General features: G+C 44.9%; 1 protein-coding gene across 4 annotated transcripts in view; it reads right to left on the minus strand.

Annotated features, from left to right (window-relative positions):
• Positions 1-226: 226 nt before the first annotated feature.
• Positions 227-26,117, minus strand: part of FLI1 (Fli-1 proto-oncogene, ETS transcription factor) — a 112,598-nt gene continuing 86,707 nt past the window's right edge. For 3 of the 4 annotated variants that reach the window (XM_017679079.3, XM_037000829.2, XM_017679074.3), the window contains 4 exons: positions 6,869-6,934; positions 5,214-5,273; positions 3,352-3,399; positions 227-2,214 (listed from right to left, as the gene is read on the minus strand). In XM_017679079.3, the coding sequence (XP_017534568.1) occupies positions 1,685-2,214; positions 3,352-3,399; positions 5,214-5,273; positions 6,869-6,934 (704 nt within the window). In that variant the 3' untranslated portion in view covers positions 227-1,684. The remainder of the gene's footprint in view (positions 2,215-3,351; positions 3,400-5,213; positions 5,274-6,868; positions 6,935-26,117) is intronic. The other variant, XM_037000828.2, reaches the window with a different exon arrangement.

Below are 26,117 nucleotides of genomic sequence, written 5' to 3' on the forward strand. Positions count from 1 at the left end.
ATATACATATATGCGTGTGTATATATATATCCTATTGGTTCTGTTTCTCCAGACAGTCCAACTAATACAAACAGCAGTAAAAACCACACTGAGTTCGCATTTTCTGCTGTACTGTAGTATGCACATGGCAAAAAGTCTCCATGGTGCAAGAGGTCAACAGAAAACTCCCCCTGGGAAAACCCTTGACCTAACACAGGTTGGGTAAATAAGAAAACAGTGTCCTCAGTTCTGAGAGAAGGCACAATTTATTTAGTCAAATTATTTTACAACATAGTCTTCATTGACAGTTGTCAGCTTAACACTTAATATAGTTTAAAAAAAGTCAACGATTACCTGTAAAATTATATATATTTTAATATCTAAAAAATATATTGCATATATAGGGCAGGAAAATCCCTTGCATCCGGGAAAGTTTGGTTGTTGTTTTTCTGAAGTTGTGATTACTGCAGTGCGGTTATTTACAAACACTTCCAAAGCATTAAAAATTGAAATGGATTGCCTTTCTTTGCTTGTGCATGCCTGTTAAATTATGCACTAGTGCTTCTCTTTCTAGTAAGTCGGTGACTTAAATGTCCGTTTTCTTTTCAGCAATAGTCACATTATGCTTTTTTTAAAAACCAGCTATAAAAAGTACAAAGAGCCCAAATGTACAGATTGACAAAAGATGTACAAATTACATTAAAAAAAATAACGACAGATTTGATAGTAAAATTGTATTTGTGACCGAGGTCAACTCGTTTATTTATTTTTAATTTTTTAATTATTTATTTTTTAATACTGTGAGATATAGGAAAATAACTCTGCATAATTTATACAGTAAGTTGCCTTCTGATTGGTTGACCCTGGATTGATGGTCTGACAAGCGCACAGCGCTTGCGAATCTGTTTGTGTTTAGAAATCCCTAAGACTTTTCAAAGTTCTGGGACCCACTGTCATTACTTAAAAAAAAAAAAAAAAAAAGTAGTTATTTATTTCTCTGTCTTTCAGGAATGTCTGCATATGCATTAACATTTCTTAGTTTATATCTTGACCTTTTCTAGAGAGAATGGTCAGCCTAGTGCATACTGCCCACTGAGAGGGAACCTGCAATGCCCATGGCTTCTTAAATACACACACATGTTCTTTCTTTTAAATTCCAGTTGGGTGAAAACTTCACTGGTCTTACAACCAATGTTCCAGTTGCCATCCACTGAATTAGGTCCTCTTAAAATAAGATTATAAGCTTCTTGCCTCTATTTTCACTGAGTCTCAAACCAGAGCATAACTGGTTAAGTTCAGGACCCTTTAGTATACTAAACCCTTCAAGGTCCTTGATGAGACCCGTGTGTTGATAAGAAACTGCTTTAGTCATAAAAATATAAAGAAAATCTAGTTTCTTTCCTAGAACCATGATACAACCATTCCAGTAATCTAAATATTCAACTCATAAAATAATAGGAGATTGCGAATCCAAACTGGCCCACAGAATTAGCCATTTCTTTGTTCAAGGTACAGGAAGCATGATTAACAAAATAAAAAAAAAAAGGATTGATTTTTAAAGAACAAATACAAAGGTTCTATCCAACAAAAAAGAACATCCAGTTTTGTGTTCTCTTCCAGGCCACACATGTCCCTTAGAGTCCTAAGAATCCCAGGAGGTGTGAGGGACGGGGCTTCAGTGAGATGGCCGCTGATGATTAAGCGTCTAGTAGTAGCTGCCTAAGTGTGAGGGTACGTGGGTGTTAGGGTGTCGGGGGACGCTGGGGTTGGGGTAGATTCCACCTGTGGGAGAGGTCCAGTATTGTGACGCTGCTCCAAAGAAGCTGGAGGAGGTGACAGGCATGGAGGATGGGTGGGGAGGGACAAAGTTCACCTTCTGTTGATGAGCATGGTAGGAAGGCATGTAGGAGATGTCGGAAGGGTACTTGTACATGGAAGACTCGGTTGGGTGAGGCTGCAGAGCTTGGGCGATGCCGTGGAAGTCAAATTTGTAGGCATACCTCTTGCCGTGCACTTTGGTCATAATGTTTTTGTCATAGTAGTATCGCAGGGCCCGGCTCAGCTTGTCATAATTCATGTTGGGCTTGCTTTTCCGCTCCCCCCAGCGCCTGGCCACCTCATCGGGGTCCGTCATTTTGAACTCCCCGTTGGTCCCCTCCCAGGTGATACAGCTGGCGTTGGTGCTGTCGGAGAGCAGCTCGAGGAGGAATTGCCACAGCTGGATCTGCCCGCTTCCTGCCAGCAGCGAGGCACAGGGGAAAAGAGAGAGTCTCATTGGGGGAAGGCGGAGCCTGTTTCCCCAAATGTAAGGACCCACTCACCCTTTAAGGGAGACCCTTTCCTTCCTTTTACATCCAGAACCTTCTGGGAAGCCCCTTCTTCCCACTGTTGGCTTGTTTTCCTGTTTGCTGCTGAGACTGGCGTACTGAGCAAGGTCAGATACTCAGATAATTTGCCCCAAGGGCGGGTAAAAGACGCTGTGGACCATGAGGAGCTGGATTGCCTAGAATATGTGTGATATGGGGCCAGCTGCTCCCCATGCCTTTTGGCAAGATTTTTCAACCTCTTCTTCTGTAAAGACCTGCGACACTGTCTAATCTCTACTTACTAATGCAGGCCCCTAAGGTACTCCCTGTCAGTGTCAAAGGGGCTAGAGTCACAGGGCAAAGGTGTGACAGAGGCATTAGGCTGATGGCACCGGGAATGCTCCTGGGCAGAGCCCTGGGGCTTGGCTCTCGGCTCTAAATTCTACAGAGAAGAGAACCTGGGCAGGGAGAAAAATGAGGAGACAGAGCTGGGTGCGCCTGGAGACAGAGGGGGCAGGAGTTCCCTGGGATGGCAAAGGGCTGATGGGCTCACACGGTCCGTGGTCTTGGTTTAGAATTTACTAGAAAGTTACCTTTACTAATGAACCCTGAAAATACAGTGTCAAATTAATTTTATCCACAACTTTTCAGGGACACACCTGTTTGATAAGGCCAGAGACTCTGTAATAATTTCTTAAGTCAAGAAAAAAAAAACACCTTTGGAATATTTATTCACCTGTGCCTCACATGAGGAAGATAATTGAGAGTTCCTGGAGTTGTCTCCTTTTTGTCGCCCCATCTTTCCCTAATGAAACTTCTGTGCAAATCTAAACCTCAGTGCAGATAGGCAGTACTAATATGTATTCCACAAACATCCTCAGCTAATGACATGGTTGCCACCTGTCCTCTGGTTTGTACGCTGAAGAAACAGATGGTGAACATTTCAAGGAAAGAAGTGCATGTGAATCCCAAGTCAGGGGTCTGAGCGTAGGAAAGAAGCCTCTGGGACCTCACAAAGCTATGGAACATTTTGGAAAGAAAACGTTTCAGGCCAGAGGAAACTCACCAGGGTTGGCTAAGCGACTGCTGGTTGGACCCAGGATCTGATATGGATCTAGAGAGACAAGAAAGGAAATTTGCTTCACTGTTATTAAAAATATAACAATACAGCATTCATGGTAAGAATATTCCAAGGGTTTAGACTGTTATTTCAGTATCATAGGGAAGCCTGATTTTAGAAAACATTCCTGCTTTTATGTGCAACCCTCAAAGATCTTGATCACAGTATGGGCTTCACCCCCAGAATTACAGAATGAGCATGGATAGTAACAGTATCATCTTTTCATATTTGGTGTCTAAAATCTGTAGATAATGCTGTCATTACCTAACACAGAATAATGAGAGCATTTGGAAAGGAGCTGGCTATTATTCAGTCCTGATGATGAATAAGGTGAAGGTGGCTTATTAAACAGGCTTAAAGGAAGGCTAATGATTACTAGTCTTTAATAGCTCTTTTACGACCAGCTTTACGTGTCTCTGTTTTTCAGATGTAGCATGAGAAACACAAGCCTGGAAATCAAGCAGCCTGGGATGTAGCCCCAGCTGTGTTACAACTAAATAACTCACTGGGCACTCTCTGGGTATCAGTGTTCTCATGCAAAATGAGCGGGTGGGCTGCTAGATCCTTCAGTTCCCTGCTCATAGAGTATTATTCTGTGATTTTAAGCTTGGCAATGTCAAGTATGTCAGAATTTGCATTTTAACTATTAAAAAATGACTATTTTTAATATCTCATTGTACTTAAAACATATGATTATTTGGCCATAAAAAAAATTTTTGTGATACTGGTTTATGTGAGGTTTGTCTTCTTATTTCAGGTGAGGAAGTCACGGTAGACAGCTGGGTCACCACTTGGCCATGTTGTAAATGTCGGGGAGACTGTCCCTAGTTTTACAATTATAATTGCAACCTTTCCAAAGCGTGGTTTGGGGGTTTCTGCTTACAAGTGTGACTTATTTTGAGGAGCCCTTAGGGCTGCTTAGTCTGTCCTTTCTCATCCACACACTATGACAACTAAAGTGTTTGTGGTAGGTACTGTCTCATTTGCTGTTGTTGGGGCTTCTTTAAGTCCTCTGTGCCAAATCCTCTCTGTCTGCCTTGCATTTCACGGGCAGCAAGGTCTTTCTTAACCTTCCTGATGAAATGTGGGTCATCTTTCTATTGCTCTGTCTTCAGTGGAGATGGAAAACTATGCCCATCCATATTCAATTATGTTCAGAACTTAAAGAACATGATACACTTCTCCAGGACGCAGAGAGCATGCATGGGGCTATACAGGGAGAGGGGGGCTTTGGCTCAAATCGTGGAGCTGAGCATAACGAGCTATGAACCCCTGTTGCTTTCCATGTGAGAGGAGGGGCGAGCTAATCCTCAGACTGAAATGCTTTAGATCTCCACGTCTCTAAGTTCCATTGCAATACAAGAGTCCCCAGTTCTCTGGTTTTAAAAGTTCCCCAGCCTGAATTGTTAAGTAGATCCACCACCGGATGACGATATTTGGGGCAGTACAGTTTGGTGGAGCACAGAAGGCTTGGATGGCCACTTGGGGGGCAGGTTCTCTTGCAAACCAACTGTGTGGCTTTTGGCGAGTCATTTTACCCCTCTGGGCCTGTTTCTTTATTTTACACAGTGAGGCACTGGAGCATTTGATCTTTCAGGTCCTTTCACTTCTGATATTTAACAAGTTTCTATCTGAGACTAGTGCCTGTTACTGAATTAACGGATCTAATGCGAGGGTCCAACGCAGACCCTCCAGGAAATAGAAAAGTGATGGTAAGGGCGGCGTGTGCTTTAAATCTTCCTCATGTGACCACGTGGAATCGATGGCTGCCCAGAACCACGGAGGGGCTGCACCCTGCGGACAGGTACCTGGCTGGGGCCGCTGCTCAGTGTTCTTACTCATTGTTTGTGCTCCTGCAAGCGGGGGGCCTGCAGCAAGAGAAAAAGAGCTACGGTCAAAGGGACCCTTTTCCACCAGGAGAGGGAAACGTCTCGTGAAAAGCCCCCCAGAAGGAGGACCGATGTGCTTTCTCACTTCTCACTCATCCATTCACTCACTCATTTATTTGTTTTATTTTATAAGCATTGATCTAGAAGTTACTATGTGTCAGCCCTGTTCTTGATGCTGGAGATTCAGCAGTAAACCAGCAGTTCCTGGTAGAACTTACCTGGGAATGGGAGAGACAATAACAACATAGATATGCAGTACATCATGTCTCAAGTGTTGAGGCCATGGATTGCACTTTAAAACAGGACATTTAGAGGGGTCCTTAATGAGAAGGTGACATCAGGGCCAGGTCACCTGCTCTTCGTGTCTCCATGTTTTGTGAGCTCTCCTCCGTGGAATCTCTCACGCCCCTTTCCCACTCTTGCCATAGCTTTTCCATTTTAGATGGGCACTGCTTCTTCAGCGGTCTGTGGCTTAGTCCGACTGCTGTACTCTCCACTCCTCTCCTCCCCCACCCACCATCGACTATTTAGCCAGTTTAATCTCCCTAAACCATTCCACTGCACCATCCAGAAGCCTTAGTGACTCCTCACTGCCTGGAGAACTAAGGTTTATTTTCATAGCATCCTTTACACTCCTTACCTTTCCAGGCTTCTTTCCCTTCACGCATCCTGAATGCCAGGACCCCAAAGTCCTCGCTGACATCTTTCCCCAGCTCCACCTGCCCTTGGAGGGCCTGCCTTCCCCATCTCAGATCCAAATCCTGCCTCTCCTAGAGCCAACTCAAATGGTCCAGGTCCTCAAGGCCCCTCCCTGATACCATCCGGTTGGAAAGCATTGTGTGGGTGCTAACTCCTCTCCCCTGCTTGAGAGAATGATTCGTGTCTGATTGCCCTTTGTGAAGCCCAGTGTGCCAAGTCGTGAGCATACAGCAAACAAATACTTAATGCATGTTATTGAAAGGGATTCTGGTTATTGCTTGGGCATTAATTTGTAATCCTGACCTCTTTCTTGAAAGACTTCCCTTGCCCACCATTCATTCACTTGATATTTTACTTTCTAGAGGTAGGAAGATTGGCACATGGTTCATGAGGTTATAGTAATTCTCTTTCCTTACTCTCTTAATGGGGGACTTGGGCCACACAAAATGATGTCTCCAACCCCTACCATCTCCTCATCAGCTCAGCCTTTCATGGGACAGGAGTGGGACGATGATATGACTCAGCCTTGACAGAGGGGCAAAGTCATAGAGGGTCATTATTGGAACTTAAATGACAGAATCCAAATGCAGTGTGACCTGTTTTTCATATGGAATCCTGTTCTGAGAAACCTTCTGCTTCAAAATTTCTAAAACCAAATGCAATGAGACAAAACTCAAAGGTCTGAACAAAAATCCCAGACTGTCTTTCAAGGAGCAGGTACCACTGACAGGCCCTACACTGGCAATTAATTTTGATGTTCATTCAAAGCCAGGAAACACATGTTCGCTCTTCTCCTCCCATCTCATGACCCTGTTCTTCACCCTTGTCCATAGGAAAACGTTTTCCTTCCCAGTAATGGTGTGGCATTTACTTACTTTTGTTGAGGCTGGAGTTCATGTTATTGCCCCATGCTCCTCTCCTGACTGAGTCATAAGAAGGGTCTAACAAGAAACAAGAAATAGAGGCATGTCAGCATCTCCTGGTTTTCAGAAACATTGTATGAGGATTATCTTTTAGCAATCAGGAGAAATTAGATTTAATCCAGCAATAACTCCTGAAGCATCACTAAACTCAAGAGGTGTACACTTCCCCTGGGGGTGAGGGTGGAAGTGAATGGTAGGAACATTAACACTCAGGGTAATGGGGAGAAACCCTGGATCTGAGGTCAGAGCATTGGTTCAAGTACTGTCCCTGCCACTGCTCGTGGTTAAGACCTTGGGTGAACCATGACTCCCCTGAGCCTCAATATGACAATATTTAATGTGAAATTAATAAAAAGTTATTTAAAAACTTCAATATGAAAATAAAACTTCACATAATTTGTCTGCCTTAAAGAGTTGTGATTTCATGAACTGAATGTTTGTGCTCTCTAGTCCCTGACATGATGCTATGAGGAGGTACTGTCTTTGGGAGGTAATTCAGTCATGAGGATGGAGCCCTTGTGAATAGGATTAGCGCCCTTATAAGAAGAGGCCATGGAGCTGGTGAGCCTGCCCTCTTCCTGCCCTGTGAGGACACAAAAATCCACAAGAGAGCTCTCCCAAGAACCTGACCATCCTAGTGCCCCATTTCAGACTTCCAGCCTCCAGACATGAGGCAAATAAGTTTCTGTTGTTTGTAAGCCACTCTATCTATGGTACTTTGTTATCACAGCCCAAACATACCAAAACAGGTAGTGATCCAATGAGACAACATGTGTGAGGCAGCTTATAAAGCTTTCTAGAAATACAAGCTAACACAAGTTTAGAAGGAAAAAAATTCTCTCTGCGGGGAAGATGCAGGTTAGGCCTCCCGTGGTTTATGTGGGAGTGACTTGTGCAATGTATTGTGTGCTTGGCCACAGCATGGATGACAAGTACAGTGAGAGAGGTTCCTTGTCCTGCATGTGAGTATGCAGGGAAGGTTTCAGATTGTGGGGGAATCCAGGGAACAAGGGGGAAAGGGGGGAAAGGAAAGGGGGCTGGAGCAAGAAGGAGGGGATGGAGGGATGCTTTCCCCCCTGGAAATGACCAGAGGCTTGCTTCCAGGTTGCCTTGGATAAAGCTCCATTGAACCCCAACTTTGGCAATCCCAACATCTCTTTTGAAATTATCCACATGCCTCTATAACGGTGCTCAGAAATTGCTTAACTAGCTGGCTGGAAACTTCCTCTTTTCCTTTCTCGTGGTGTGTGTCCTGTTGAGACACTGAGCAAGAATGGCAGGAGAGCTTAAGGATACAGAATTATGACTTTCAGAGTCTTTCCATGAACAACAAAGAAACCATAAAAGCCATCCGTGCAAATGGAGCCCAGACCTCATCAAACAAGAGCCTGACAGGGTGCAACACAAACAATCCCCTCCTGCCTCCCGAGCTTCCCAGACAGAATAAGAACTGGGAAGAAGGGGGGGCTCCATGCCCCTCTTCTCATGGGTTCTGGCTATGAGGGACCAAAAGACAGGGACGCTTTCCTTGCACAAAGACCCATGTGCTGGTGTCAGTCCTTCTGGCACTGGAGAAGCAAGGGCAGTTTTTAAATTAAAGTCTGTAGCAACTGGCATGGAAAGCAAGCCAAAGAGTGAGAGGGGGGCATGGGGAGGAGGGCAAGGAAGGGAACCAAAGAGAAATAAAGTGCAAGCCACTTAAGTGCCTGCTTTTCTTCCTATTTGACTTTTTTACCCCCACAATTCCTCCAGCAAATAGGTTCTTCTTCTTGCAAACAAAGAGACAAAAAAACAAAAAAAACCCCACAAAAACCAAAAAATGAAAAACAACTTGTGTACAAGCTTGGGGTGAGGTTGAAGCTCTCCTGGGCATTTTCTGAGGTGCCTTGCAGCGTCTGCAGAGTGTACAAAGCTGGTATCAGCAAAAGGAAAGGCAGATTCTTCAAAGATTTCTCTCTGCAGGGAAGATGCAGGTTAGGCCTCCTGTGGTTTATTTGGGAGTGACTTGTGCAATGTATTGTGTGCTTGGCCATAGCATGGATGACAAGTAAAATGAGACAGGTTCCTTGTCGTGCATGTGAGTATGCAGGGAAGGTTTCAGATTGTGAGGGAATACAGGTCAGGTGCCACAGGTCTAGTAGACATATGAAAGGTGCCTGGAGGTTCCTTCACCCCTAGGGAGAGGAGCCTGTAATCAGGCCATGTGACTTGAGTGAGGCCTCTTTAGAGAGGAAGAAGGTGAGCCACGCAGGTGGGCACAAGGCAGAAGTGGGTGATGACATGGGAAAGTTGGAGGAACCCTGGTGGGCTGCGTGACTGGAGGAGAGGGAAGGGGGAGAGCTGTGTGACCATATTCAAGGCCATGTTGGTGGCAGCTAAGCAAGCTTAATGACCTTGGGTGACAGGCAGCGGAAACCAAGGAAGGTTTTGGGCATGCAGCAATACCATGAAAGGGGTGTGTAGGATGGATCGGGGTGTGTAGGATGGATCAGAGAGGCCAGGGACGGAGGCAATTCTAGTAGGAATAAAACAGAAAGTGGAATAGAAAGTGATCAATTCATGCAAAAGAAAAAACAAATCAGTAAGTTCCAGGAATTGATGTGTCATCTGAAGTTCTGGCTTGACTTCTGACTTACTGCACTGATACAATCTCTGTGTCCAAGTTTCTTTATTCAATCATTAGTCTACTGAAGGCTTCCATCTTCTCTGAAAGCTGTGTTACAGACATTATGGAAAATCATCTGATTATTTATCTATTTTGCCCAATTACGGCCATGGCTACAGCACCATTGACTTCCTACCAACTGGTCCTCCTATTGTTTTGTTCTAGCTCCAGGGACAGAACAAGCAGGCAAAACAAAAGTTACAGAACGCATGGATGAATTCCATCTAACCAATAGAGGGACAGTGATGGCTAGATTTTCCTCTAACTCTGAGCACTGAACCATGGTTTGAAGTGGATGCACTGTCAGAGAAGCACTTGGAGGCCCCTTTTCCTGGAGATGCCTCAGGGCCTGAGCTGCCGAGCATAGGATGTGATCTCCCAGAGGTCCACCTTGGGGGAAGCCTGGCTGAGAGAACTTTCAAGGTCCCAACCAACTAAAGTCTTCTTGGAGGTAAAAAAGGAAGTGACAGAAACAGAGAGGCCGCCAGCAATCAGCCTAAACAGTGTCCTCCCTGTGAAGTCAACAGAGCAATAAATGGCACTTGGCCATGCCCTAAGCTGGCATCTTTAGCCAGCGGTCCAGGATCAAGGTGCAGAATCAGCAACAAAGACCATACGGCTTCACCAATTTGTTTTTTCACCCTATCTGTGTGCATGAAATGTCCTGCCCTTGGCACCAGAATCCACAAAGGACACTCTGGGTCCATTTACTGAGGAAATTCACAAATGCACTCTGTGGGCAATGGGGGACACAGGGACATCTACTAAAAGCAAGATTTAAATGAGAACCAGTGTGTTTAGAGTGAGTCCTGTTGTAAAGACAAAGCATGAGGATGGAGAAGGTCAAGGCCAAACACTAAGGCCTGGTGTTCTGCCTTACACATTTCAAGAACCAGGGCAGCCTAGGAGGTTAAATGAGATAACCAAGTAAATGCCTGGTACAGAGCCCAGCACAGAGTCAGCCTTGGGAAATGTCAGCAATTTATATTATTATTTGCCTCATTACTATAAACCTAAGAAATGTTCATATCCAGAAACATGTTCTCCAGCTCTACTAAATGTACACTAGCCTGCTCTACTTATTTTTCCACTTATCATCTAATGTAATCAACAATGAATTTCACATTTGATGGTTATTGTCTGCATCTCCCCCGTGAATGTCAGCTCCACAAAGGGAGGGATCTGTTTTCTGTCTTCTGATATAATCAGGCACCTAGAACAATGCCCAGCACAGAGCAAGCACACAATAAATATTTGTTGAATGAATGAATGAATGAATGAACCGGGCCAAAATTTTCTCCTTTTTGCTAAACACACATATATTCTCTTATTGTTCACTCTATCTCTGCCTGAGGAGATTCAGGGCCTCTCTCCTGCCTTCTCCCAACTAAATATAGTCTCCAGTCTTTTAAAGTCTGGGTAACCAATAAAGATGGCACTAACCCTATGTGTCTCTGCGCATGATGGGCAGCAGTCCACCTATGACAAGACAGAGGCAGAAGCTTCTCCCCACAGGGAAGTCAAGGACTGGATGCTACCCATTTAAGTGCATTTCATCTTATATAATTTTGACAATGTCATTGTCGAAATGAGGGTTTTGTTTTGTTTTTTCCTACTCAGAGTCATGCAAGTAAAAACTTCGCAGTGTGATCAGCTCTAGGCCCAGACACACAAACAGAAGTATGTCTGTAACCAAAACGGAAAAGCCTGGGCTGGGGAGTTAATCCAGCAACTCGCATTTCTGCACAAACACTATCCCTCCCTGGGCCTGATGCCTGGCCGCGTCAGAGCCCCCTGTCCCCAGCTGCCGGGCAGTGCCTGGAGAGCTCCCTGGGAGGCCGCGCGCATCCAGGAAGCAGCGCCAGGGAGCACTGGCACCCGACCCCTGACTACGGTGCATGCTGCCCGCTTTCTGAGCACAGGCATCTGAGAAGACAAGCTTAAAGCAGCAGCAAAGGGCACTGTGGGCAAAAGTGTGACTGATCGTTAGGGACCAGCAGCCTGGCTGGTGATCAGAGATTCTGTGTGGTGGCAGATGGCCGTATCAGCAGCAAATCATACCCTGATCCTGACAGACTCACTTCTTACTTCATGGAAGGCTGACACCCCCTGGCTTTATAGCACACCAAGGTGACAAATCTTATTGTGATTCCTTCTCAGAGGAGTCGCCACAGGGTTTTGCCTGGAGTTTATGGCTTCAGGTATTCCTGAGATCGACCTCTGCCAAGGCAAAGAGAGACCAGAGTCTTGTTATGGAGAATCCGGGCACTGCCAGGCATTGTGGCTAACACGGCCTCACATATATAATGGCCTGAACAGTATCACCATTATGTGATGCTCGGTGGGGCTGAATTTGACACTAAATGGCTTCTTAGATTCCAGGAGAGCCTCCTGCGGTAGAGAAATATGAGCACGGAGATTTTTTTCTGAAAATCCCTGTTGGAAAGGGAAATCTTTTTCTGGACATGACCTTCTCATAGACATCCCAGTGTTAACTCAGCTTCTGAGTGAAGCTTTCAAAACAGGTCCTAGAAATCTGGCCAACCATCTCAGGAAAGACATTTCTTTCTGCTCTGATGCCCACAGTTTGTTGTCTGAGGGCGCAAGGTACTGGGCAACATGCAGGTCTCCTCTTTGTCATGACCTCACCTGGAGGCCAGAGATGCTGTGACACGTGCACACAAGCGCCTCTCTCTTCATCCTCTCGGTTCAGGGCCGTGCTCACCATTGCTTGATGGAAAAAGGAATTTTTCCTGAAACTTCTCTTTGGATTTCTGGTTGCAGCTGCAAAGGCTGGCAGCACCTTACCATGTTTGCCCTTGCAGAGCCCGGCCCCTGAATGTGGACCTTTCAGCTGACAAATCAGCAAGGCTCCTGTGCTCAGAGTGGAGGCTTCCCTCTGTCAATGCAGACCTTCTTTCTTGAAGGAGTGAGGTGCCGAAGTAGGGAAACCTTCATAAGGGAGGCCCTGAGACCCAAAGCCACGAGGTTCCCAAGAAAAAGCCCAGCCCTCTAGTGGGAAGACACATCCTCGGATGCTCCCAGGGAGGAATGTGAGGGCAGCAACCATCTTTGCTTTAGTGGAGGGTGTGCGGCCAGGTGGTCTTCCCAAAGCCCCTCTCCTCTGGTGCTCGGCTTCTAGCACTCCGATGCTGCAAGGAGCAGGCCTGCTGGCCACCGTGAGACTCAGGCTGTGCTCCTTGGAGGTCTCCTTTGACGCTGCACCCTACCCATGAAAGCCCGATCTGCTTCCTGAATCTTCTCAGCCCACAATTCAGGACCAGCTTCTTGTCTGCCGCTGTCTGTACTACATCAGCCCCTGCCAGTGACCACACCAGATGTCTGACCTGCTGGACTCGCCTCCCACTTCAAAGATGGTGAAAAGCACCTAAGGCCTACACAATGAATGTCTCTGCAGAGCATAGGATGCCCTCAAGAAGGAGTCCTTTCTTTCTGGGGTTACTGCACTGGTTATGACATGGCCTTTAGAAGCAGCCCTGGGTGTGGAGCCCAGCTCTGTCATTTGCTCTGCTAAGTGATCTTGGTCAAAAGGTTACTTCCTGAAGCTCGGGTTTTGCTTCCCTAAAAAGGTTTAATAAGAATGTTTTAGAGAGTTGCTATGAGGATTAAATAAGCATTTGACAAGTGGCAATTTAAAAATAGAGAACATATATCCAATCTTCCTTGCACCTCTGAAATGTTTATCATGGTGAGCTGAGGAGAAAAAGCTCATCAAGGAAGGTCTGGAAGGGAAAGGAAGCCAGAAAGGAGGAAATATTCCACATGCTCCTGGCTCAGTGATCCCCAGATTGCAATCCAGTAGGGCTCTCTTTTAAAAGAAGAAACAGTTGGCCCTGGACCCCACTTTGAGAATCACTACCCTGGAAGCTAGTGCGAGGCTGGTGCTCTGGGCTGCCCATTGGTTTATTAGGCCGAGGTGTCACCCAGGACCCTTCTTGCTTCCTCTACTGTCAGTGACCCCAAGGCCCTGCACAGTGGCCCTGAAGCTCAACCCTGGGTCCTCATCTCATTCCAGTGCATCCTGTAGGGGCAGCTCAGCCTCCACCTCCATGGCATCTTGTGTTCCAAAGAGCAACAGAAGGTCTTGGCTTCCATTGAGGCCCCAGGAGGAGGGGAGCATGTAGGGAAGGTTTTCCTCAAACTTGGAACACACAGAAGAAAAAACATCCTGCATCAGATTTCCTTTGCTCAAGGATCTTGTCCTAGAATCCAAACATCCCGCCAGCCTCAGAACCGGCCCTGCTGCGTGGAATATAATGGAGGTACTGTTTAGGATATTATATGTGCAGAGGGGTAAAAAGGACGTATGAGAAGAATGCCTGAAAAAGTGGATAGTTTTTAAATATTCGAAGTTGGAAAGGTGAGTGGCATGTTGGCCAGGTCACACAAGGCTCCCCACGGAGCCTGGTCCCTGCCTTCCCTTTGCTTGTCCCATGGGCTCTGTGTCTAAAGGACCTGTTTATTTTAATAAGGCCTCAAAGTGGGATTTTGGGGCCAGCCTTACGTGAAAAGCAATTCATACTGACTAGATTGATCGGGTGTTTGCCCAAACTCTCCTTCACGTCAGACCATCTGGACGCAACTAGATTGCGTATTTCTTTGGTCAATCTGCCTCAGGGTCAAGAGGATTCCAGGTAGGAAAAAGGAAACCTAATAGTTCACGAAGGTAACAGGGCTTGAGGAGAAATGAGAGGTCATCTGTGTGGAACCCACTTTGCTCTGCTGAGCACCATGATCTGACCCTGTCAGGGTGACGTTCTCACCGTGAGGCAGCTCTCACTCTCTCTGGCAAGAGGGGATGCAATCCTGGGTCTGCACCTTTCAGCTTTTGCATCTTTTTCTTTCAAAGTCCTGCAGGTCAAGGCTCAGTGGTGAGGGTCTCACATTTACTGCTCATTTTGGGCTGCCTTCTCGTGTAATTCATTGTGCCCTTATCTCCCTTGCTTGGTGATACTCTTTGGGAAGAGAGGGACTGTGTCTTCACACCTTTGTTTCTCTCTTCCATCCTGAGATTCTTCCCTTCCCCCAACATCAGCTTATCGGACTTACTTGACATCTCATATCCCACAATACTTTCATTCACCCAACAGAATGTTATGGAATGTCTACTATTGTGCCCGAAACACTGTCCTATATGCTGAAAATACAATGATGGCTAGACAAAATCTTGCTCTGTGGAACCTACATTCATAGCAAATAATAAACGATGATGTAGATCAGAAGGTGATGAGCTATAGAGAAAAAGAAAGCACAGGAAGGGGAGCAGGCGGCATCAGGACACGGAGGACCTCACTGAAAATAAGTAATTTGAGCAAAGACTTGACCTGTCTAATGTTGTGAAAAGACAGCTCTTCCTAGTCACCATGATTTCCTTATGAACCGACTGGACTGTCCCACATGGATCTCAAAGCCCTTCTGGAAAGTCAGTGCCTTCTTATTAGTTCTCTATTTAGTGAGAATTACATTATATTAGAGAACAACAAAATTAGCTAAAAAACTTGACAGTGTCTTTTTGATGTTGGTGAGGGATGGGAAAATGTGAGAGGAGCGTTGTCTAGTAGAGTTCTTCAATTTCTGCATATTTCAAATCAGCATGATTGCCACATTTGTGGTCTTAGACTCACACTGACTTTGGATTGCAATTCAAATCAAGAAACTTAAAATCCCAGCACTTCCGATGATTTGTCTTTTGACCTGCATCTGAAGTGGTTCACAGGAAAGTGCATTTCTCTGGGGTCAGCATGGGAAACGTGGACAGGTGAGTTCATCATGAAGGAACCCTCCATCTTTGTGGTCTGGCAGGTGAGCATGAATTGCTTCCATCCCTGAGTGCTGCATCCACACCTCATAAGTACAGTTGTTAAAGAAAAAGAACCCTCAATTCTTGGTAGGTGGAATGTGGTCTCACTTATATAATAGAATCAGAGGCTTCTTTTCAAACTGGAAAGGACCTCAGACATTATCTAAACCAGACATGCAAATTAGCACAGGCCTGGAGGCACAAGGCCTGAGAGAAAGCATATGTGGCCATATGAGAATTTTAATAGAAATTGAAAGTATGACTCATGGCATAAAAGCTGCCTTTCTCTAAACTCCTCTAGGATATCAAGGAGGACTGATAGTTATTTTACAAGCAGGCCAAAGACTTTAAGCTCAAAGATTTTTCAAGATTACACCAAGAATGCTTTTCATTTCTTTGGAAGAGTAGTACCTAAATCTTATCAAGCATAAAGTTGTTGGTGCTGGTATTAAAGGCTCTTAAAGATTTTCATGGGAAGGAATTCCACCATTTCTCTTTAATCCACTCCAAACAGGGAAACAGCCCATTGAAGTGGAAAGAACTCTCGATTAGCGTTCAAACCTCCTGGTTTGCCTCCTGTCTCTGCCAGTTTTGAGCTGTGTGACCTTAGGCAAGTGACTTAACCTCTTTAAATCTCAGCTAACCTATCTGTAAAAGGTAGATACTTGGGGGAAAACGATTCCTCTAAAATGTAACAGTTTAGAAAAACAAATGGCCCCATGTAATCCTCCCGGAGTTCTGGTGAGAATAAATGAGATCACGCATGTGAAAGTGCTTAATATATGCCCAAGCGTCCTACAGAATTATAGCTGCTATTCTTCTCCAGAGTTTAATTCATTGGAGATAAGAAGTTAATCTTTCTTGTGTCAACCAAAACTCATTTCTTCTGGCTCTTTCTTTAGTGGAGCAGAAGCATTGAGTAGATATTTAATTAAATTTTCAAAGACTAGATTTTCTTTCCCCAATGAATCCATCAACTGTCAATGTTATTGACTGAATATCTACTGGGCTGGAAAAGATATAGGGCAAACCTCACAACTGAAGGTAATCTTGTATGGTAGTAGGAAATTAGGAGTTGCTTGTGAACGTGGTAGGGTTCTGAGAGTAGATTTTAGTCTTTGGGAGAAAGGAAAACATCCTAAAGAAGGTGGGACTTGAATTGGGCTTTGAAGGATGTGTTGGATTCCAATAGACAAAGCAATTATCACACTTACTCATCCCTTTTTTTTAAAGTACGCTTGACACAAGAATTTGAACTTCATTCAAGAGGCATGTCCAGGTTTTTATGGGTCCTCACCTATGGGGGCTTCCAGGTCTTGAAACTGAGGGAAAAAGCCCACATGGGTCCTGGTTGGTGTTTCTAGCCATACAATTCCTTTCTCAAAGAAGTACTCAAAGGGATATTTCATGAGAAATAAGTTCTTTATTATCTTAGGTAGGACCTTCTCAAAAGACTAGGTTGTTACATCTATAAAAAGAACTTGGGGAAAGTTTTAATAGCAAAATAACAAATGATGCTATTTAATTTAAGCCTTGCTTTGTCACTGTAAGATGCCCCAAACACTACTCCACTGTCTAGCAGGAGAGAACCTTTTTTATCTCTTTTCTGAGAGAGAGAGAGAGAGAGAGAGAGAGAGAGAAAGAAATAGATACAGAGGGATAGTATTTGGTTTATCATCATGAGACTAACCAAGCTTCTTTTAAATACTTTCCAGCAGCTACTGCCCCCAAGAAGCCTCCCTGTAGAATGTCTAAATCAGTGCACTTTGCAGGCCAAGTGCACTTGGCACTCATCCTGTGGGGAGGTGGATGCTGGGGGGCCATCTGGGGTACCCATGGACCTAGACTATTCTTTCCAAAGTACTTTGGGACCCCACTCCTCAACACAGAGAAAGGGCTCACTTCCAGTTTCTGCAACAACCGAGACCACATGGTAGTGGAAATGGAGTGACCAAGGCCAATTTCATTTTGAGTCTTAGCTCTGCTATCTGGAATGGGATGAAATGTCTGAGTCAAAGTAAAACTTGATAGAGATGGGAGGCCTAAAATAGCAACCGTCAAGAGTCTGGAGATGAATTGGAAATGTGAAACCTGAATGGCCCACTTAGTAAGTGTGAAACGCCACTGAGAAGCTGTTGTGACTGAGGCGGAACTCTCCCACTGAGAGCTCACGGTCACAGAGGCCCCTCCCTCGTAGTGGGGGGACGGGCGGAGCAGTTGTAGGGCTGGGTCGGATTGGAAGGGTGCTCTGGAGGTCAAGTTCCTCCAGATACCTTTCCCCCAGCCTTGCACCTTTTCTCCTCCCCCTGGAGGTTTACTTAAAGCCATTTTCCTATATTAAAATGCAGCAAGGTTTGTGCATTCACTGCCACCATATAAATGCTACAGGGCAGCTCTATGCCCATCAGGTGCTAGATTTCTCCAGGGAGCATCTAAGAGCAGCTTTGACAAACATAAAGATGAAAGACATGCCCATGGAGGGCAGTCAGACCAAAGTGGGAGCTTCTAAGTGGCCAGAAACAGGAGCAGGGGCCTGGGACCTGCTGGCACACGGACAAGAAAAGGCCAATACTGTGATGGCAGGAAGGCTGCCAAAGCAGGACGTCAAAGGCACATCTCTTCTCCATTAAGTATTCAAATGAAGCACTGGCTCTCAGTGGTGGCAATGATGTGGAGGGGAAAGATTTCAGAAGCAATGGAAGGCACTTATTCTAAGAGCACAAATGCTCAGCTCTAACTTCCTCCCCAGCTCTTCCACCTGCCAAGGGCACGTAGGAATTGGGAAAAAAGTGTGGGGCAGGGTGGCTGGGGCATCCTGGCAGTGGTCTTTAAAATGGCCCCAGGAGATTCTGGTAACTTTATTTCTCCTCGAGAACAGGTCAAGGAGGCCTACACAGTCAAGGGATTGCTTACCTGTGTAATTTGAGGTAAATTTCACAACTAGATTTATTGGACTAATATCTACCTACCCTCATTTGTAAAAATAAGTTTATTGTCATCTTTGTTGGTAGAGTATTATTTGATATATTGTTTCCTTTTTAACATCTCTTTTTCCTTTATTCCTTTAAATGTATTAGTGAACACAAAAGGATGTGGAACATTATGTAAACTGTAAAGCATAATAACGGAAAGAACATCTATGAAACTACCTAATGTGCTTCCTAAAATGCAAAAACTGAATATATTGAGTGAGGTTTCTGGGTTTTTGGACCGTAGAAGGAATCTATTAATCTAATCATATAATCTTAACAACTAGATGACATCAGCCTCCTGGAAGAAGCAGGCCTTCTGTGGGTGGTGGGTGGGCCAGCAAGAGGCAGTTGGGAAGGCTTGTTGTGGCCTGGGTGGGGACAGGCCTGCAATAATGGACTGCATTCTGCTTCAGCTAGCTTTGGTTTGGGCTGAACCTGTCTGTGCCCCAGTTTTCTCATCTGTGAAATGGGAATTGTAATAGTACCAACTGAGTTAGGTTGTTAAGAAGCGTAAATGTGACGTGAATAGAAAATTCCTGGCACACAGTAGGCACTAGTAAATTCTTGCTCGTAATGGCACAGGGAGACAAGAAGGAAGGAACAGGAAGGCTGAAGTGAGCGGAAGTCAATTTCCCTGCAGCATAACCTTGCCCTAACTTGGTCTTGTCCTCCCCTTTTTTCTCATTGGCGCACATAGCCAGGGGAACCAGATCTCAAGGCCTCCAAGGGGAGTTCTCAGTAAGCTCTGTCCTCTACTCACAATCGGGATGGAGCACAGCTTCGAGGAAATTTCCCTGGGGTCAGATAAAGAAACTTAAGGCAAGGTGGAGAGGAAAGGCAAGTGCCATGCCAATACCTGCACAGGATGAAGGTGACATGTCGCTGTCATATTTGGAAACATCACAAAGAGTTGGTTTCAAACCAAACTCTTGGGGGATAATTTTGCCCACAGTTTTCATCCATCTATCCAGTGGCCTTTTCTAAGGTACGGTCTCCACCTCCGAGATGTCTTAAGTTTTGCAAGACCAAAGACAGTTATGATTGAATCTGTCGAAAGCTAAATTGGGAAAACGGGGTACAGGCAAAGGGGTGGATGAGACCAAACTAGGAAGATGTCATCTGACCTGGGCCTTAAAGGGTGAGCGTGGTTTCTAGGATATGGATGGGCAGGAAGGGGAGGCAAAGGGAGACCAGGAAACATTCAAAATTCTGTTTGGAATAGACTAGAGAGGAATCAATTCATATTTGAAGGACAAATGCTTGGTGTGAAAATTGATAAAGGTAAGCCTCAGGGATGTTAGTTGGGAGGCCTGCAGACTAGGCTCGCATGCCCACCCCTCCTGGTCAATTACAGACCTCTCAGGAAGGAAGGCAAGGTTGTCTTGCAACTCATACTATTTTGGTTACTTTACCACCGGTAGGAGGAGGGAAGCGTTTCTGTCACCTCTGGCAACAGCCCAGCCAACCAGACACTGCTACAACTCAGCCAATGAGCAGCCATGACACATGGAACTCCCAGTTTCCTCCAATGGACTTTTTGCTTAGAACAATCTCCCAGCTTTTCCTCTTCTGTAAAACAGTCTATTCTCCTCTGTTCTGTGTACGTGCTTGTGGTTTTGCCATAGCTTGCTTGTCCCGTATTGCAATTCTCTGCTCTTCCTAAATAAAGCCGTTTTATGGTAAAATAACTGGAAGCTTTATTTTTAAGGTTAACATTGGTCAGAACCTGAATGAGCAAGGCTGTCACACCTCTGAACTCCTAAATGATCTAGACGTCCTGGGACCTGTGGGTCTGGCATCCTGCGCATCCTGAACCTGGATGCCCTTTGTAATATGCACACACCAGAAAGGCTGGCTTTGCTGCACCGTCCCTTTGGGCTGACAAAGTCAACTGGTCTGAGTGACTGGAGAGACAGGAGAGGAGAGGGGACCCCGTCCAACCCCAGGTGGTCCCCCTAGTTGTGTCTGTCAGCCCCAGAGAGGGCTCACAGATGACATGCAGACCCTTGACTTCCCTCCCACAGTGAGAAGTATGGAGGTATATCTCTTTAAAGTAATCACACAGTCACTGGAAGATGTCTTTGTTTGTTTTTAAGAAACCTTCAGAGCAATAGAACATACACAATTTGAAGTATTCCTGAGATGGGTAAGCTCCTCAAATAAGGAAATTTCATGCCTTAACTGGAAAAGAAAAGAAAAAAAATGCTCCACAAAATTCCTCTATACTTCCCTCTCATAAGGCAGTGGTACAATACTGAAAGTCACTTGCCTTGTTATCCTTGAACAGATTTACACTTGTCTTAGGAAACAGGCTAAGTGTTTCCAATAATTTAGAGAAAGCATGTAACCCACACATGTGCGATAACAGCGCACAGAGCACACCCACGGAAAAAAATAACAGTTCTTTTACTTAGAGAAAGGAAGGATAATGGTTACTTAGAAAGTGTCCCAGACAAGCTGTCAAATTGAATTCAGAGAGCTGGAGTCTGACTCCAGGACAGGGCTGGCTGGCTGAATTCCCTGGGGATTGGGGTTTCCTGCCTGCTACAGTGTGGACACAATGATTCTTTGTTTCCAGCTCTGTCTTTCTCTCTCTCTCTTCCTCTTTCTCTTTCTCTCTCTTAGCCTCTCACTGGTGAAAAGAAAAGAAAAAAAAAAATCACAACAACACCCAGCTCTCCAAAGAGGGTCAGATGGAAAGCAGACAAAACATTAACTCTGGAATTTCTAAGGAAAACAATTAAAGAAATAAGATGGAGAGAGCAAGCTACCGTCTATTCTGCAATCATAAATCTTGCCTTTGGACCACAGGGCAGCACACACTCTCACATACGTTCAGCAGTCCGTCCTGCATTTGCTAAAAATGGATTAGGGGCATTTCATCATAAAGGAAAAACATATAATGACAGAGTTCTTAACGGGCCCTCCTGTGGAGCCTCAATACCCCCTATGTTAAGTGCACGTTAGTCAACATAGAGCCTTTGGAGCCACATAACCTGCTACATAAGAGATGTTATTTACTCCCTAAAAATAACAGGAGATTACCTCACAGAATGACAGGCCTTTTCCTACAGGCCCACTTGTTCCAGGCCAACCCCCCACATGCTGCCCTGCCCAGGGCGGCAGGCACAGAGCCCGTGCCCAGACTGAGCACATTTCCCTCAGACACTACTCAGGATGCTGCCCAAAGCCCACACCCCCAAAATGCTGCACCCCAAAACACATTGCCCTCTTTCACTGTGCTGTACACGCAGTGTGTGGCTTCAGGAATAAAAGTTCTGCCTGAACATTTCCTCCCGTCAAAACAAAACTGCTTGAGACATCTTTTAAATTTTGGAATGTTTCAAAGATACAAAAAAGCAGAGAGAAAAGTCCACTGAACCCCGGAGGGCCCTTCATCCTGCTCAAACAACCATGAACTTGCAGCCACTCTTAGCTCTGCTCCCCTCACCCCCAGCCCCATTTATTTTGCGGCAAATCCCTAGCTCCCAGTTCCTGTGCCGTGTGTCCTGCCTCACAGTGAGACACCCACCCGCACCAAGTCGCTCAGATTTGTGCAAGCCCTGGAGAGTGCCACCCAAGGCTCCCCACCTTGCTCACATCACACGTAAGGAGACACTGGTGCTCCCAGAGGAACAGTCCTGGGTCCCTTCCCGGATCCCACCTGAATACACACGGCCCTGCACATGCAGCGCTCACATCCACAACAGACCAGCCACACGGACTGGAGTCTGGGGTTTACTGCCTTCCCTTCCTTTCAGTACCCATTTCCAGTCCCACCATGCTGCATAATTCTCAAGGCCTCCCATCTCTCACTACAACCTTAAAATTAAATCATAAAGGACATCCCATGGAGGATGTAAATGGCAAGATTTGGTGATACATCACCCACACTCCAACACATGGTGTTCAATGACTCACTGAGCTGTCTGCACCTCCATTGGACCATAGGACCCTTGAGGGTGGGTGCTGGGGTGCATCATCTTTCCGGGGCTCAGCATAATGTGCCCTAGAAAGTAGGTTCTCAATAAATGGAGATAGAAATGAATGGGGCAGAGGAAGGCATGAATCAGAATTTAGGTCCATTCCTGACTAAAGTACTGAGTGGCTTCAAGCTCTGCCACTTGCTTTTCACTCCCTGTGTGGTCTTGGCTGGATCCATGTCTTCTCTGGCCTTATATCCCTTTCACCACGTGAAAGGTCTGGATGTTCAACTTTAGCATGTAATGATTTTCCATCTCTTTGCTACTGTCAGAGAACCTCTTGTACGCAGCATGTGTTTTTCTATTTCATTATATGTAGTTTCATATTACAGGTACGCCTGGGCGATATAGCCAGGTTGGTTCCAGGCCAGTGCAATAAGGTAAATATGGCAATAAAGGAAGTGAAATGAATTTTTTGGTTTCCCAGTGCATATAAAACTTATGCTTACTCCATACTGTAGTCTGTTCAGTGTACAATAACATTATATCTAAAAAAGCAACCTACCTTACTTTCAAAACTACTTAATTGCTAAAAAAAACGCTAATCATCATCAGAGCTTTCAGCACGTGGTACGCTTTCCGCAAGGGGACATCTTACCTCAGTATTGACGGCTGCTGACTGATCAGGGCTGTGGTTGCTGAATGCCGGGGTGGCTGTGACAATTTCTTAAAGTAAGACAACAATGAAGTTTGCTGCATCTATCGTGTCCTCCGTTCATGAACAATTTCTCTGTTGCATGAGATGCTGTTTGATAGCATTTTACCCACAGTTGAACCTCTTTCAAAATTGGAGTCGATTCTCTCAAACCCTGCTGCCGCTGCTTTATCAACTAAATGTATGTCATATTCTAAATCCTTTATAACCATTTCACCAATTTTCACAGCATCTTCACCAGGAGTAGATTCCACCTCAAGAAACCACTTTCTTTGCTCATCCATAAGAAGCAACCCCTCACCTGTCATGAGATGGTGGCAATTCAGTCACATTTTCAGGCTCCACTTCTAATTCTAGTTCCCTTGTTATTTCTACCATGTCTGAAGTTACTTCCTCCACTTAAGCATTGAACCCCCTCAAAATCATCCATGAGGGTTGGAATCAACTTCTTCCAAACTCCTGCGAATGTTGATATTTCGACCTCTTCCCATGAATGATGAATGTTTTGAATGTCACCTAGAATGCAGAATCCTTTCCAGAAGGAATTTACTTTGCCCAGATCCATCACAGGAATAACCGTCTACAGCAGCTATAACCTTATGAACTGCATTTCTTCATTCATAAGCCTTGAACGTTGAAATGACTCCCTGATCCATGGGCTACAGAATAGATGTTGTGTTAGCAGGCATGAAAACAACACGAATCTCATTGTCCAGCTCTGTCAGAGCTCTTGGGTGGCCAGATGAATTGTCAATGAGTAGAATTGACTGTATTGACAAAATTTTACTATATTTTGAAAGGAATCTTTTTTTTTGAGGAGTAGGTCTCAACAATGGGCTTAAAATATTCAGTAAACACGGAAACAGATGTATTGTCATTCAGGCTTTGCTGTTCAATACATAGAGCACAGCAGAGTAGTGTTAGCAGAGTTCTTAAGGACACTAGGATATCTGGAATGGTAAATGAGCACTGGCCTCAACTTAAAGTCACCAGCTGCATTAGCCCCTGACAAGAGAGGCAGCCGGTCCTTTGAAGCTTTGAAGCCAGGCATTGACTTCTCTTCTTTAGCTATGAGAGACCTAGATGGCATCTTCTTCCACTAAAGGGCTGTTTGGTCTACATTGAAATCTGTTTATTGTAGCCACCTTCATCAATTATCTTAGCTCAACCTTCTGGGTAATTTGCTGCAGCTTCTACATCAGCACCTGCTTCTTCATGCAGCACTTTTATGTTACGGAGACAGCTTCTTTCTTAAATCTTATGAACCCCCCCTTTGCTGGCTTCAAACATTTCTTCTGCAGCTTCTTTACCTTTCTCAGCTTTAGAATTGAAGAGAGTTAGGAGCCCTGTTCTGGATTAGGCTTTGGCTTGAGGGAATGTTTCAGCTGGTTCCATCTTCTATGCAGACCACTAAAACTTTCTCCATATCAGCATAAAGCCGTTCTGCTTTATTACTCATGTGTTCACTGGAGTAGTACTTCAAGAGCTTTTCCTTTGTATTCACAGCTTGGTTAACTGGTGTAAAAGGCCTAGCTTTGGCCTGTCTTGGCTTTTGACATGCCTTCCTCATGAAGCTGAATCATTTCTAGCTTTTGATTTAAAGTGAGAGACATGTCAGTCTCTTTCTCTCATTCGAACACTCAGAGACTATTGTAGGGTTATTAATTAGCTTAATTTTGATACTGGTGTATCTCAGGGAATAGTGATGCCCAAGAAGAGGGAGATAGATGGGGGAATGGCGGGTTGGTAGAGCAGTCAGAACACACATTGATCAGTCAAGTTCACTTTTCTTATATGGGCACATTTGGGGAGCCCCTAAATAATCACAAAAGTAACATCAAAGGTCATCTATCCCAGATCACCGTAACATAATAAAATAATAATGAAAAAGTTTGAAATATTGTAAGAATGACCAAAGAGGTTCATAGAGACATGAAGTGAGCAAAAGCTATTGGAAAAATGGTGCCAATAGACTTGTTTGATGCAGGGTTGCCACAAACCTCCAATTTGTAAAAAACACAGTATCTGCGAAGTGCAATAAAGTAAAGTGCAATTAAACAAGGTGTGCCTGTATTCCTTAATAGTTCTATATGTATACCTCCTTATAATATGGTAGGGTCTCCTCCACACCCCTTGAAACAGTGTTAGCATATGGTAAACCTTCAAAAATATCTTAATTATTTCACAATAATACATTAAACTTTTTTATAAGTCACGGTGCCTTTGTTGATATGTCAGACACCATGCTAAGTGAGTTCAGAGGACTACATCATCCCTGAGCAGGCACAAATGATCCTCATTTTAACAAGAAGAAACCACGGTAGAGAAAAGTAAATGAGTTGTCTAAGGTCACACAGTCTGTTTGAGTCCAGAGTTTTTAGTCGGTACACTGTGATGCTGACAGAGGAGATGAATACCTGCCTTAGGTAAATGGGCAGCATTAATAAAAGAATTTTAAGATGTTGTCAGATGCTTGAATGGAATTTGTGGAGATAATGATGTGAGGCAGACACTGCCTGGAGGGAGGAAAGAAGACAGAGACCTGCATGTGAGCCCTGCTCTTCCCCAAGGCCTGGGTGACTTCAAATGAGCCCTGTATTCTCGCTGGGTCTTGTTTTCATTATCTACTGAACGGGCATAGTAATACCAGACCTGCTGTCTCATGGTGATGGCGTGAGGCACAAATGAGATAATGGATGTGCAAATGCTTGACAAACAATAAAGGGCTGCAAAAAACGGGGCTGTTGCTGTGTGCACAGGCCCCTGCCATCTGGAAATCTCCTTGAGAGAAGCAGTGTTCTTGTTAGCATGATCTTCAGAGCCAGTTAGGCATTTCCCTATAAAGGACATGGAAAGGTCCTTTCTCCCCCCTCTTTCCTGTACTTAGAGTGTAAGCAGACAGACTTTTTATCCATTATTCAAGGCAACTGCTGGAGACAGCTCTTCCACAAGCCGACAATCGGCCTGCAGCAGAGAAGCTGGTTTGCATGGAGTGGCAGGTCCTGAAAGGCTTCCCAGGCCGCGGCTAGAAGCTCAGTGCCACATGGGTCCTTGGTGGGTTTATGAGTTCCAGGAGTTAATAAACCAGGAGCTCAATATCCTCTG

Source organism: Manis javanica, chromosome 6 (genome assembly GCF_040802235.1).
Source record: "Manis javanica isolate MJ-LG chromosome 6, MJ_LKY, whole genome shotgun sequence".
Lineage (NCBI taxonomy): Eukaryota > Metazoa > Chordata > Mammalia > Pholidota > Manidae > Manis > Manis javanica.